General features: G+C 36.2%; 1 protein-coding gene across 1 annotated transcript in view; it reads left to right on the forward strand.

Annotated features, from left to right (window-relative positions):
- LOC132097531 (solute carrier family 15 member 4-like) overlaps nucleotides 1-9530 on the forward strand; it is a 59960-nt gene extending 50430 nt beyond the window's left edge. Inside the window, exon 8 of the mRNA XM_059503314.1 lies at nucleotides 9075-9530. Within this exon, the coding sequence (XP_059359297.1) occupies nucleotides 9075-9226 (152 nt within the window). The 3' untranslated portion in view covers nucleotides 9227-9530. The remainder of the gene's footprint in view (nucleotides 1-9074) is intronic.
- The last annotated feature ends 6143 nt before the right edge of the window (nucleotides 9531-15673 follow it).

Genomic DNA, 15673 nt, shown 5'->3' on the forward strand with positions numbered 1-15673 from the left:
ACTGAGTAGCCTAACATAAACATATAAGTTGGTGTTTTTTTCTTCTTCGGGGGTGTCAGGGGCGTTGCCTGTTACGTCGTTTGGGTTATTGGGCTACCTTGTTGAACGCATATCATTATATTTCAAAAAAAAAAAATTATTTTCCAAATATAATTAATTAGTCCAACGAACCGTTCGGTCCATAATGCGTACCACGTACCGAACCGAAAGCCTCATACCGAACGGTTCAATACGAATACGCGTATCATTACACCCCTAATATATATATATATATATATATATATATATATATATATATATATATATATATATATATATATATATATATATATATACATATATACATATACACACATAAAAAGACACGATCAACGGACTGTGGGATGGACAAAAAATATTTGATCAATCTCTGATAATCTCAGGTTGCTTTGGTCACCCTGGTTTGTTTATTCATTGAACTCGTGGCCACGACATTATCACGTTCCCAAGAATTAATATATCTCGTGGCCACGACAAAACTAAACCAAAAAGACTCGAGTTTAAAAAAAAAATTATACTTATGAGTAAAGTAGTTATGTAAATGAAAAACGAATTCGCGATCGATATGAAACTTGAGTTGAGACCTCTTTAATGATGTGTGATAATGTGATAATGATGAAGTTATAGTTTATGAAGTGAATTGCATTATTTTACATTAAAACTAGCAGTAACTCTGAACTAATGTAAACAAAGAACGCTTCTGTGCGCTGGCGTCCTCCAACAAGTTAAGAGATTTTAAACAAACACTTGCAGTTAACCAAATGAAACAATACACATTTTAATGCTATAAAAGTGTGCACATCGAGAGAAATAAACAGCAGATGTTCATGTTAACAACTTCTTTAACTTGAGCAAACACATACATTTGTTAATAAAGTAAATGAAATGAAAACATGAATGTTTTAATGCTATTTAATAAAAAGAAATGATCCACTCGAAAGCCTCTGCTCATCATGACAGTACCTGGATCAGCGAGCTGGGTCTCGGGCCGATGACATCACTTCCAGGGATGCATGTTGTACACGCCCCCGTCCCTTGACTCCGCCCCCACGTCAGAACAGTGCCACAAAGAGAGACATGCAGAAAAGTGAAGCGCAAAGGAAAAATGGTATCGCAAGCTCAAACTAGACTGACACACAAAGTAAAAGCAGCGTTGCAAATAAACTAATAGATAGGACCATGGAAAATATGTATTGCAAAATCATTGATTTTGCACTGTTTCATTTATGTTTTGCAATTCTTAATTTTTGTTCGCAAGAAGCAAATTTCTTTTCCTCAATACTTTAATTTTCGTTTGCAAAACTTTATTTTCTTTTGCAAATATATATATATATATATATATTGCGTATATATATGGCGTTAAATTGACTCCATAGTTACTATTTATTAATGATTTTGACATTGCTGCTTACAGAAATCCCCCCATTCCCCCCCACCCATGGACAAGAGAGTCATAAAATATGAACATCTCTGCATTTGCAGAGCCTGACAAATGGCATTGAACTCTGTGTGCTGACTCGTGTAATCTCCTGTAGGAAAGCTGTCAAGGCATCAGGACGAGTAGTGCTGAAATATTGTTGTTGGGATAGGCACACACAGATCGAGCCAAGAGGGGAAAGAGCTGTTGTGATGTGTGCATCATGCTTATTTGTTAGGGCGCATTTCTGCGTGTTGAAAGCTAAGACGTTTGCTCTGACCTTTGTCTGTCTCCCTTCGTGATTTTTTTTGGTCAAAGAGACCTATCAAAAATAGCTGCTTTGCCATCACAGAATTAAATGGTATTTAAAAACATATATTTAAATAGAAAACTGTTCTTTTTTTTAAAAAAATTGAATATTAAATGTTTTACTTATTTGATAAAATAAATGCAGCCTTGTTCAGCTTTATAGATAGTTGCATTATGGATGCATTATAGCTTGATTTAGAACAGGCTCTGCAATTAAAAAGCAAATCAATTGAAACTGAAACTGTAAAGTAAATTTGAAGTATCCTGTTGTCTTTTTCCTCTACAGTGTCTCCTTATACAGTTCCACCTAAATAAATCAAGCTGTACTTTTTCAATCTCCACATTTCTCTCTTAGTCTGCCAAACATTTATGAGGCCAGTTAATGTCTTTTATGGGCAGCTCTTGTTTTGTCTTTTGTGGACGTAATTGGAAACTCTGCGAGTGTTTGGCAGCCTGTTGTGTCTTTAATGTAGAGTGTGTGGCCAGCAAAAGCATTGAGAAATAAATTAAGACAAACCACAACAAAGCTAACTAGCACTTCCGTCCCTGTGACAAAAAATTGCCTTTATGGACTTATTAATATGTTTGTGGTTTGCACTAATATATGATTTATGATCTGTGTGGTTATTCCTCCTTAAAGAGTGTTTCTGTCCACACCACCGCAGATGGGTGTTCATTTAAAACATATGGTCATACACATGTGTGACGAGTGGGGCGGGGCCGAGAGACGTGGGAACAGGAGCGAGGCCGGTGGAGTGATTGGAGATGAGCGACACCTGCTCGACCCACCGGTCTCGAGTCCCACGGAGGAGATGGAGGGATGTAAAACCAGAGCGACGACAGTGACGGACGAGAGAGGACCAGGCCTGGACTTTATTTTGTATTTGGTTTTTATTTGTGCGCAACAGTCGTCCGTGAGGGGCTGACATGCTGTTTTGTCTTTATTTTGGAATTAAAGTTTCTGTTTGATTGTCCGCCGGTTCCCACCTCCTTCTTCCCGATGATTAGGAAGTTGTAATTGCTACAACATGTTCATGGTTACATGGTATGGAAAAGTGCAGCATGAACATTCTGCCTAACTTCTCCTTTTGTTTCGCTCATGAGAAAGAGAGTACGAGTTTAGAATAATGTGAGGGAAAGTGAATGATGACAATGTTCATTTTTGGGCGAACTGTCCTTTTAAATACTTGAATAGCTTCAAGTCAAGTCATCACTTAGTTTCTAAAACTAGAAAGTTGAAATCACAAATTCTGATGACTTGTTCTCTCCTTTCCTCCCGTCTCTAACCTTGCCTGTGCGTTTATTAAACCAATATCTGTCCCCTCAGTCTGCTGTATAGCAGTGTGTTTGGAGAGTTGTATTGATCAGCAGACAAACTTCCTCCTCAAAGCTTATGGCTTCCCTGCTGAGCACATTGTTTTACTTGTGCAATATGTATTATTCAGCAGGAGTGGGAAAGCACGGCAGACACTCCCTGAACTCTCAGGTCAAGTGCTGTGCGTGTCTGTCTGTGTGTGCTGGCCAGTCAGTGCTGGACAATAGAAAGTAATAGTGCTTTTTTGTGGAAGAGCGCTTTAATAGTTTAAAATAGAAACCACATTGAGAGGTGGGTCCAATGAAATGGATATGAATGCTGAGGAGTGTTATTTGTGTGAAATTGGGTTAATTTCTGTGAATGGTGTCAATATGGTCACTCTAATGCGAAAAATTACTCTTTTTGCCTAAAGTAAAAAATCCTGTTAATTTTCTCCATAGGGGAATTGATTTTTATATATAACTTATAGACTGTTAAAGATAGAGCTGTGAGCTATGGGGTATCAATCATTGTTATATGTGTTTGTTGAGGCTATCAGACCACATTATTGCAACTTAATTCTTAACTCTTTCCTAGCCATTGACAAGATGTCCCATCATTTATGACACCCTTCCCGCCATTGATGAGTTATTCCAGCTATTCTTATTTGCACTGTTATATGGTAGGGGCACTCTTACAGATCTTCTGAAAGAGTACAGCATTTGGATCCAAAAATAAGTACAAAAATAATAAAATAAGTAAACCATAAAGAGTTGATATAATTTTGTTTATGCACAAGTTAGCTAAAAGATCACCAAACATTCAATAGCATCTACTTCTAAACTTAAGCTTGAAGCTACAAGTGCAGTAAATAGATTTTTTTTCTTTTTCTTTTGATACATCAGTTTCCCTAGTTTCTTGATTTATTTATTTATGGGTTTCAAATAAATATACAGCGGGTAAAATAAGTATTGGACACATCAACATTTTTCTAAGTAAATATATTTCTAAAGGTGCTGTTGATTTGAAATTTTCACCAGATGTCCGTAACAACCAAAGTAATTCATACATTAAAAAATAAGTTCAGAAATTACATTTATATTACAAATTTCACATATATATATACACACTGTGGGTATATATATATATATATATATATATATAAATAAATAAATAAATAAATACTGTATGTATGTATGTATGTATGTATATATAGAAAGAGAGAGAGAGATTTTTATATATTTTTTTTACTTCAAATCAAAGTTGGTTTATGGATTATAATTTTGAAAAGAGAACTTAAAAAAAAACATATGGGAAAGATACTTCCAGAACCAAGGCTGCTGTAAAACTGGGAAGGCACTAATGCACTCTATGCTAGAACCATAGAAAGACCTGTTAGAAAGCAGCCATGTTTTACTCACCTGTAAAACATAGTTTGACATGAGCTTACACACTGTTGTTAAACACAATCAGAGTAAGATCGCATATGCAAATGCAATTGTGATGGGTGTCATACGGGATTACATGCCAAGGAAAGGTTAGTAAAATCATTTGATGATGGACTGCAGAGGGCCTGCAGCAACACGAATACAGTTCAGGCCCTTGTGGAGTGAGACTTCCAGGTGCCTGCTGTTATCTTTGTGTAGCTGCCATATAAGACTAAATGTGCAATGTAACGTGAAATGAGGGCATGTGGACTGTAACGATGGAGAGCAAAGGATACTACTGCGTAAGAGGTCTGGAGTATAGGGGAAAATTCATGAATACCAGTCAAAGTTACACCTTCTCAAACTATTGTTATAAAATAAATCATCAGACTTGAGGATTAGAATTGTCTTATTATTAATCAAATGAAATAACTATGCATATAGTGTGAACTATACAGATTTTTATCTAATTTTGGATTTCCTTTTTTGCATAGAGCATGATGTATGTGATTGATTTTTATGAAAACTGACAGGATGAGTTTTTAACTCTTTCTTAGTGCAAGATCTCCATTTCGTATCCTACAAATTTCTCTGATCCTTTCATTGCTTTTCCTGTTTGAGATTTGCATAAGGAAAATGCAGTTGTGCTCCAGTGAATGTATATTTTTCCATTACTGCCCAAATGCCGCAAAAATCTGTGACAGCTGCCACTTTCCTGAGGGAAGTGCAAGCAATCTTCCTGGAGCGTGTCGCCGTGATATATCTCCCACGCTGTCCTTTGACTGACTATTCTTTAAGGCCTTGCCTTTCAGTGAGGCGACCAGCACCTCCACATCCTGCCAAGCGCTGCTGTTAAATCATGTCATCTCCCAGAAGCATAGGAAGAACAGCCACGTCACCCGCCAACGCACAACACCATGGATGGGGGAAACAAACTCAAAACAATAGCAAGCCATATTTTACTCTTTTTATTTCCATGAGTCGGAGTAGCCTGTGGCGTGAAGGGGACCGTTTAAGGGTAATGATTGTTGGTTTGTTGTTAGCCTTACTTTGGCATGTGGGTATTGTAAATGCAGCATTATTCAAAGTCAGGGGCATTTGTTTTCTCTTGCTGGAGGGCAGCAAGATCCTGAGCTCTATTGCTCTCTCAGTCAAACTGTCTACCTGCTTGTAACATTTGTTGTCATAGGGGAGCTCCTGTTCCTGTAGCCATAACATGGCTTTCCACTTTTATTGGATGGAGAATGTGTAGAAGAGAAGGGAAATTATTGAGGATTGAGACGGGGATGGGATAGGGTCATGTTGGATTTAAACCCATGTGAAAATTCTGAATTAACATTCGCAATAACCACAAGACCATGGCTCTGACACTTCTGTGCTAAATGATGCTCTCAAATAAGACTTCAGGCCATCAAAGAGGGCCATTCTATGTCCATGTAATGCAGCTTAGAAATTCACAAAGCAATTGAAGTAATTGCCCAAATACATCTTTGAAAACTTGAAAGGGCACTCTGTGGCAAGGGTGCCAGATCATGCCTCTGAAAGGCCCTCTGTAACACGGTTTGTAGACTCAAGAAGGAGGAAGTGTGAACCGACATAAATGTAAAAATTAATTTATAAAAAAATAAAGAAATAAACAAAGAAAACAAGTGCAAAAACAGGTCTACTGTTGTCACTCCTTCTTACGTCCTTATGGAGGGTTGGAGCTGGGAACATTTTCACAAGACGTGAAATACTTACCAATAACTACATATCACTGCAGTTTCCTACAGAAATGAATACTCGATGTGATAAAACAGTGAAGTATATAGTATGATTATAGCTTCATATGTTTCACTTTCCGGACATTACAAACTTTCTCTGTAGCTCAGCCGGGACAGACTTGGGACTTAAGTAGGATGCAGAATCATTGGGTACGAATTCCATGAAAAGCATGACTCAGAATGAAAGAGCTCAAAGATGACTAATTGAAAAACAAGCTGAAAAGGCATGCTTGTGATTACGTTTTTATGTCACATTTGCTTTTGTTCATACTATTGAGTAGGTTTAGGTGTGGTGCAGATAAAAAAAAAAAAAAAAAGTGAAAAGTGCCACCCAGTGGACATTTCACATAGAATATTTCACTTAACATACATGGCAGTATGTATTGTATGTCTTGCAAAAAAGTTCCCAGAGGAACGTTTTTGTCATGAGACCAGGTTGGGTGGCAAGTGGACCTCCGGGACACATACCGTGTTTATGTACACTGTGAGCATCTGAAATCTTTCAACCCTTGTTCTGTGCATTATGTTTAATCAATTTTTGCTGTCTGGATCTTCATTCAGACATGTTTGGGATGGGAATGCCTTTCAGCTTTATACTGTAATGGATCAATGCTTTCATGTCTTCAACTGCCTCATCTGGCAGAAGATAAGAACTGCTTGAGATGTGTTCTTTGAGGCCGTAGATAATTATATTTCATGAAATTGCTCATGATGTTAATCAAAGGTTCAGCTGGGGGTCAGAAGACCTTTTTCATTTTTCTTTCCTCCAATTGCTATGCAAAGATGCTGAATCTTTTTCTCCATCTAATGACATCTTCAAACTGAAGTAGAACGCTCTCTAAAGTGTAATACCTTGTTCTAATCAGTGACCCTAATTCGGCTAGATGTGGACATGTGAATATGTCTATTTAAATTCTACTTTAAATCTTAAGTTCTACTCAGCCGTCATTGAGTCAGTCCTGTGTACTTCAATTACTGTCTGGTTTGGTTCAGCTACAAAATCAGATATCAGAAGACTACAGAGAACTGTTCGGACTGCTGAAAGGATTATTGGTGCTCCCCTGCCCACCCTCCAAGAACTGTACACATCCAGAGTGAGGAAAAGGACTCAGAAAATCACTCTGGATCCCTCACATCCAAGTCACCCCATCTTTGAACTTTTGCCATCTGGCCGGCGCCTCAGAGCCGCAAATACAAGAACAGCAAGGCACAAGAATAGTTTCTTCCCCCAGGCAATCTACCTCATGAACAGTTAAATGTTTCCCACTTAAACGTATGCTTATGCAAAAATGTGCAATATCCTTATATTTATTTGTTACCCCTCCATCCTAGAACATTCCTGCATCTCACTCAATCCTATTCCATTATCATTTATAGCACAATTGTTTATACACTTATTTATTTGCCAATTTGTAATTCTCCTGTAAATGTTTTTTTTTTTTTTTTGTCTGTGTGTTGTTGTCTCTGTTTACTGGAAGCTTATGTCACTAAAACAAATTCCTTGTATGCGCAAGCATACTTGGCAATAAAGCTCTTTCTGATTCTGATTCTGATTCTGATTAAATGCTAATGCTTTCATATGGATACACGTTTGTAGACGTCCTAATAGGTCATGCTAAGCAGTGCTACATGGCCCTGCTTTAGCCAGCCTGAAACACTCCTGAGACTCGACAGTCCCTTCGCTGAACTATTTAAGAGTTTCTCTTCAACTCTGGAGGTTTGACCATCTCTTCTGAACAGATCAGAAGTGTTAAGCAGCTTTTTCCTCGGCCCAGAGAGAGAGAGGTTTAGACTTATGGTTCATAATGTAGGAAACATTTATAAATCAATTGTGTTTGTGTACAGAATTTAGTGTCAGTAGAGGGTTAAATGTAATGCTACACAGTCGTCACACAGGACTATAATGGCCCGAGCATTCAGAGGCTTAAACAGCAGGAGAGATAGTTCAGTGCCGAGGGTTCGGAGTCTGTAATGCCAGCAGAATCGGAGCGAGTGTGCTTCACTTAAGCTCCCAAGATGGTGAATTATACTCTTCCTTCATCCTGTGAAGATGGGGCTTTTTGTTTATGGTTCCCCTGTAAGTATTGATGTAAACCCTCTATCTGCTCTCAAGCATTATATAGAGATGGGAAATGAAGGAGAGATTGGATGGAGAAGGAATGCTTGTTTAGGTTTTGCTTGAATAAACCGGAGTCAGATGGGCTCGCAGGTTGCAATGGATGCTTACAAGCAGTGCGGACAGACATGCTATCAGTTAAAGCTCCTTGCCGCTGTAGGGTAGTATGAAGGCAGCAGATTGCCTGTTCGCTCTGTTGCCTTCGGGATCCAACAAGCACAAACATATGCTTTTTGCTTTCTTTTGACATATGAATGCAGCATGTACACACAGATGTTCAGTTTCTCTTTACCTACCTGTACACACGCTTTTAGAATTAATCAGACATTTTTCCACTGATCAAGTGAGCAAATGAAGGATGTTAAGAAGTATCATTCAAAGAAAAACATGTATTCAGGAAAAGTGATTGTAATTACTGGAATAGTAACTGATAAATTGAACAAAAGGTCCAAAGCTGTGATATATATATACAATATATTAAAGATCACCTTGGTTTGTTTTTGTTTGGTTTGTTATTTTTAAATCAAAATCAAAAAATGTGAGCCCTGCTTCTGAAGAAATGATACTCAAATTCTGTTTCAACCAGTATACAGAGGTTACGTGATCTCTGTGTGCCAAATCGTGTCTGAGGTTGTTATCCGCTACTGAAATGTTGGTATTGTGAAATTCACATCAAAGTGAGTTTTTTGTTTTTTTCTTCTCTCTGTAGGTAACATCAACGAGTGCACACTGAATTACTACTTCTTCCTCCTGGCTGCCATCCAGGGAGTCACACTCCTCGTCTTCCTCATTGTGTCTGTGAAGTATGACAAGCAGAAGCCCAGAGCAGAGAGCCACAGGGCGTCTCTGACCAACTCATGACCCCCATCATCCTCACCAGCCGTACGTTCACCTCAGCCACCAAATCATGTGCCAAACTTTAAACCTCATAGTGGTTCAAAAATTAAGTTTGAAAATATTGGACTTTTGAAATATTTAACTTGAAGCCCCCTGTGTTTACTGGAACTGGCAGTTCTCTTGCCATTTTAACACGCGAGAAAATGTAAAAAACAAAACGAAACAAAAAAGTTCATAAATACTTACACAATTTTCGTATGAAATGGTTGGAAAAGTTCACTCCAACAGTGAACTGGATTATGAAATGCGTGCTTGTTGAAGTGTATACTCTGGGCAACAGATGGGTTCAGATTTGGGGATATTTGTTGTTTTGACTGTGTCTATGAGATTTACAAATTGACTTACTCAAAAAATGAATGTGGTTTTTAATTGTTTACGATGGGTTGTACAATTGGTCATTGGTTTAAAATGAATATTTATTGAACCTTTTATATTCATAGTTTATGCTCAAAGTCAGTACTCTTGTTAAGATTTATTTAAAGTTGTCCTTTTGGGCATGTTTATGGTACACCTTTTTTTAACCAATTTTAACAGTACTTTTTCAACACAATTAAAATGTTTTTTTTTTTTTTACATTATTTCTCCACCATTTGCACTGTATTGTGTATATATGGTCACTTTACTGTAAATTTGTAATGGATATGAATTGGTTCTGTTTTATGCTGTTTATGCTAATTAGCTGGTATCTAAAAAGGGCAAATATGATTGGCTACTCATTTCAGATGGTAGCCAGTAAATTGCATGCAGAATTCATGCAGAATTTTCACATTATCAGTGAAGTAGTTGATAAAAATTGCAGTGCAAAAGACTTGAACAATTATTATTATTATTATTATTATTATTATTAAGAGTCACTTTGATACTAGACCTGTGGCATTACAAGTGTTTCTCACTTTTAGATGTTTTATCAGGCATTAGATTTCTATTAGCTTGTTTTTAATGATTTTGATCTTAAGTGGTAAGGCCAAGCAGTCCATTGCTCTTTATCATGGTTATAAGATTTGTATAAGGCTTTCTGATCAACTACAAACCTCAAGCTCAGATTTACATCCGAATGAGGTTATGTAGTGAGATTACATTTGCACTAATCTCTAGTGGAAAATAACGGTTATAATTGAGTGTATAGAATCATGAATTTTACATGCAGGCTTATGATACATCCTTTAAAATGTAAACCTCAGCTTCATAATGTCATCATGCTGTAGAAGGGCATCTTGCTTGATGTAATTTTCATGCAAACACTTTCTGCTGCTGTTTTTGACATCTAATGAACTAAGTCTGCCGTATTTGCTTTGACCACAAGCTTAACAAAATAGTAACAACACTCCCATTATGCTTCTGTGCTGGTTCTTTTTATGTGTTTTCATACACTGGTAGTTCCTGTGGTTTGTCTTGCACTTTTTCAGCAGTTACACCTTGTGCCTTTAATGCCAGAGTTATGCCACATGACCCTTGCAACTGATGAATCATCCTTACAATTTTACATTAGGAAGTTCAAAACAGAGTGATCAAAATCCTTTTGAATGTTATTTGACAAACAGTATTGACAGTATAGTAGTTTGAATCTAATCAAAATGGTGAAATATTAAAAGACACAGTATAAGGAAATTCCATCATTCATTTTAACTGGGCATATTCAAATGCTGATTTAAAGGTTTTTTTTAAAATGTAAAATATTTCTGTTTTTCTCAAAGAGTAAAATTCAGCATTTTCTAAAAAATACATTTTGAGTTCGTGCAGTGGAAACATACATGCTTTTGTTTGTTTAAAATGAAATGGTTTCTTCCTTTTGTTGTTGTTCAATAAAATGCATTTGACTTCTAGTGTTTGTGTCTGAAAAAGAGTTGCAATACGAGTCTCCTATTTATTACACATTATCTCATATTCTTAGCTCATATGCAAACCTTGTGATCTCTCACATTCAATTGCATTTGTCTGATTTCATCAGATGAACATGAAATCAGAACATCGTCGCTCTTCAGCCAAGCATATCTAGACTGACGAGTCGTTTCCTAAGGTTTCGCTGACCATCAGCGAACTGTTTGAACTCCACAGCTCTTTTTCTTCCTCTCGCTCTCTGAGTCAGACTGTTGACACAGCCTATAGATTTCTACCACCTCCAAGTTTTGTACAGTGTTATGCTCTATTTAAAAAAGCAGAAGAGCTTAAGGTGTAAGCACAGTATATGAATTATGGATGGGTTTTGGGAGTCCGTTAACCCGTCTAAGGTCAGTGTTCCCAAATGACTCTTGTTTTGTAAGAGGCTGATATGTCTCATTAAAACAGTTTTGGATTTGTCTAACATGAATCCATTTTGATATTTGCAAATATTTCTTCATGCTGCATTCAAATTTGCATGTGCCATTTTAAACTACCTTCTCATTCTAACTGCTTATATCTTATTTATAGTATTCAGCTTTTAGCTCTGAAGAGTAAATTTAATGAACACAACTTTGTCATTTAATTGTGATGTAATATAAAATGCAAATAAATCAGGTTTCTGCTGTATGAACTATGGCTTATCAATGTCTTTTAATTAGTTTTAAAGCAGTCCTTATATTTTAAAATGAAATATTACCATATTAATAGAATATTGCAATTCAGTGGTTGGCTGCAAACTAGCTAGCCCTTACTGAGTGACAGTGTTATTTCGGCTAAATCTGCAACCTTGTTACTTATTCTGGCGTATTTATATTAGAGATATTCTTATTACGGGCAGATGCCAACCTCAGTGCTTTACTACTGGAGAAAGTGTAAAAGTCATGTAGCCTATGCCTTGATAACCAGTCACATTCGGCCAATCACAATGCACTGGATAGCTGGCCAATCAGAGCACACCTTGCTTTTCAGACCGATGAGCATCATATGACCCCTTTAACAAAGACAATCCATATGGGAAAAATAAATGGGGAAAAATACCAGTCAAAAAGTGGGAGGGAACTAATGCAGCGTGTGTAGCCCCGCCTCTCAGCTGTGCTCATTGTCCACAGAATGAAGGTAAGGTCGTACGAATTTATGAATGAACCACTTGTTTAAAAATCTTCCAGGTCCGCTCACATTTGTTATAACATCCGCTCGAACAATGCACATAACTTACCTTATCTGTAAAATAAGTAAATCCACATCACCAGCTGATTACTCATGAGCAGCGATGCAACCATAAAAAGTTCAAAGGCAAAATTCTAAAGATGCCTGCTACACACTTGTTTGAGGTCTATGCGGAAATTACATCATAGGTGTAACAGTAGGTGTGTGAAAAGTCACTCTTTTTATGGCTGAGTACTGTAATATAATCATTGACTCAACTGATTCATTCGTTCATTGACTAGGCCTACACATTGCTCATGCAACGATTTGTTCAGCTGTGACTTTGTTTGGAGTTGTGTTCTTGTAAGTTACTTAATATTATCTTCTTGTCTCTGCTTTTATTCCATTTCCTTTCCAAGAGTAGTGTGGCACCACTTGCACCACATTATATATATATATATGGATTACTAAAACAAATTTGGTTTGAATGATAAAATAATAGATAGACTGTTCAAAATAAATTACTGTATAAAACATTTAGGAGAACTTGCTTTAAACTATGCATCCACTAAAATTCACATTGATAAACATTAGACTTGCTAAATAAATGAAACAACCAATAAATAAATAATAGATTTTTACGAATGTTGGTAATCAGACATTTTGGTGACCATTGACTTGTTGACTTTCATTGTAAAACATACACACACACACACACACACACACTAAAACATCTATCTTCTTATATGTGGCCACGGAAGAAAGTCATTCAGGTTTGGAATGACATGAGGGTGAGTAAATGATGACAGTTTGTTCATTTTTTGGTGAACTATAACATAACTTTATTTGTTTTATATAATTTGCGTGATGAAAATGTATGCTGCTTTTTAATGAACTGGGTATAAAATAGAGCTTAAAACTTTACAGGAGGTGCTAAACCTTGCAAACAGTTGATTACATCTTTTATCAAAATACATCAACATACATACACCATACCATCAGTGGATTCAAATGCTTTAATCAGCCAGATGGCATAGTTATGGGCTCACCCAGCAGGGACTAACTGGACCATTCTATCCAGTCAGACCTTGACCCATGTGACTGATGATCCTGAGGTTCAACATATTTGGCCTGCACCTAGTGAGAGGCAGACAGATGCCCATGTCATGCCTGAGAATAAAAAGGGCAATTTATAAACGACGAACAGGATTTTATGTTATATGTCATGCTGAAATGAAACGGTCCTCCCTGCTGATGATGCTGGAAAATGAGAAGACGTGATTATAAGAGATGTGTTAATTACAGCCAGAGATCCATCAGTCATTCTCCCTCTCTGTGCCACAGATTATTTCTCCCCAGTCATCTCAGCTTGAAGTGCCCTTCACAGATCGCACCACCATTCACCATACCCCTGCGCCACACGCTCCCCATATATGCATCTCGCCGCTGATAGAAACACATTCAAATTGAATGGCATGGAGACTGAACTAAAACAGAGAAAAAATATAAGTTATCAGGATCCTAGAAAACAAAACTGTCTGTGTGTGTGTCAGAGAAAGACAGAAGGCGCGATCATGTCAGACAGGATACGGGAAAAAAGAAGGGCCTCGTGCAATGAGAGAGGATGTGATTGATATTATACTCCTGATAAAAGAGAGAAGCGGAAAGGCAGAGGAGGAGAAATGCGGATTAGAAACGTTGTACACAGTGCCTTCATTTAATACGGTTGTTTTCATTAGGTTTAGAGCAGGAGATCAGTTATCCAACACTCACAGCTGCAACTGATTCTATTCTACACAATCTACTGGTGGATATTCAACAAATTTGGAAAACAAAAACAGAGTAACCAATGAATAATTACAATAGAGCTGTGTGCATGAATGGGAGAGTTATTTTAAAAAGGTTCTGGTGGAGTTGCAAATGTTTAGCTGGATCTTCATGCTGCTCCATACATCGAATAAGGACCAAAATAATAATAATAAAATAAGGAGAAACATAATAAAGTCATTAGCACTGCATCATTCATGTTCCCCTACATTCAGATATGGTGCATGAAGACTCCAAGCCAAGTTTGGCAGCAGTGCTTTCTCATTCATTGTCTCAAAACAGTATCACGCACGCAAAGCTATATTATGACTTTTACTAACACTGAAAAAAAATAAAATACATATAAATTGGAAAATGTTCATTCAGGAATTGATAGTAAAATTCATGAACTTGAACTAAACCTGACATTTTAAAGTAGAAAGACTAATATATATATATATATATATATATATATATATATATATATATATATATATATATATATATATATATATATATATATAGTACAGACCAAAATTTTGGAAACATTACCATTTTTAATGTTTTTGAAAGAAGTTTCTTCTGTTTAAAAATATTTTTTCAGAAGATGTGATACTTTTTTAGGATACTTTGATGAATTAAAAGTAAAAATAAAAATAAAAAAGAAGCAATGTTATTAAAATATAAATATTTTGTAATAACAATATACACTACTGGTCAGTAATTTGGGGTCAGTAATTTTTTTTCTTCTTTTTAAATAAAATCAATACTTTTATTCAGCAAGGATGTGTTAAATTGATAAAAAGTGATAGTAAAGAAAATATATTATTAGAATATATTATTAGAATTCTTTTTTTTTAATAAATGCAGTTCTTTTTAACATTTTATTCATCAAATACATTAGACAGCAGAACTGTTTCCAACACTCATAATAAATCAGAATATTAGAATGATTTCTAAATGATCATGTGATAGACTGGATGTTACATGTGACACTGAAGGCTGGAGTAATGATGCTGAAAATTCAGCTTTGCATCACAGGAATAATTTTCTTTTTTTTTAAGTATATTCAAATAGAAAACTATTATTTTAAGTTGTAATAATATTTCACAATATTACTGTTTTTTTGTTTTTTATTTTTATACATATATATATATAATTTCTGAAATATACTCTAACAATCTTTAATTTACCGAACTTTTAAAAAATTACAGTGTGCTTTCATAGTATTTTTTTTTAAGTTTTATAATGCATATTGCTAGTCTATTCCTGTGAAAAAGTGCAGCATGAACATTCGTCCAAACATAATTTTTTGTATTCCACAAAATAAAGACCGTTAAAGCCTTCTACAGACAGCATGATTTTAACAATCCTATAAGATCATTGCAGAACACATTGTGTGACATGGATCTAATAAACTTGGGTACGATCTGCATGTAGACTGTACGATGATGACACCTATTGACTCATACACTATGACCCATGTTACTATGGAAGTATAAAACATCATCAGCAAAAAGACAGCATGATGAATCAGTCCGAGTTTTTATGTGTGCTGAAAAAAAGTGGAAGCTTGAG

The sequence above is a fragment of the Carassius carassius genome, chromosome 21, assembly GCF_963082965.1.
Source record: "Carassius carassius chromosome 21, fCarCar2.1, whole genome shotgun sequence".
In the NCBI taxonomy this organism is placed as follows: Eukaryota; Metazoa; Chordata; class Actinopteri; order Cypriniformes; family Cyprinidae; genus Carassius; species Carassius carassius.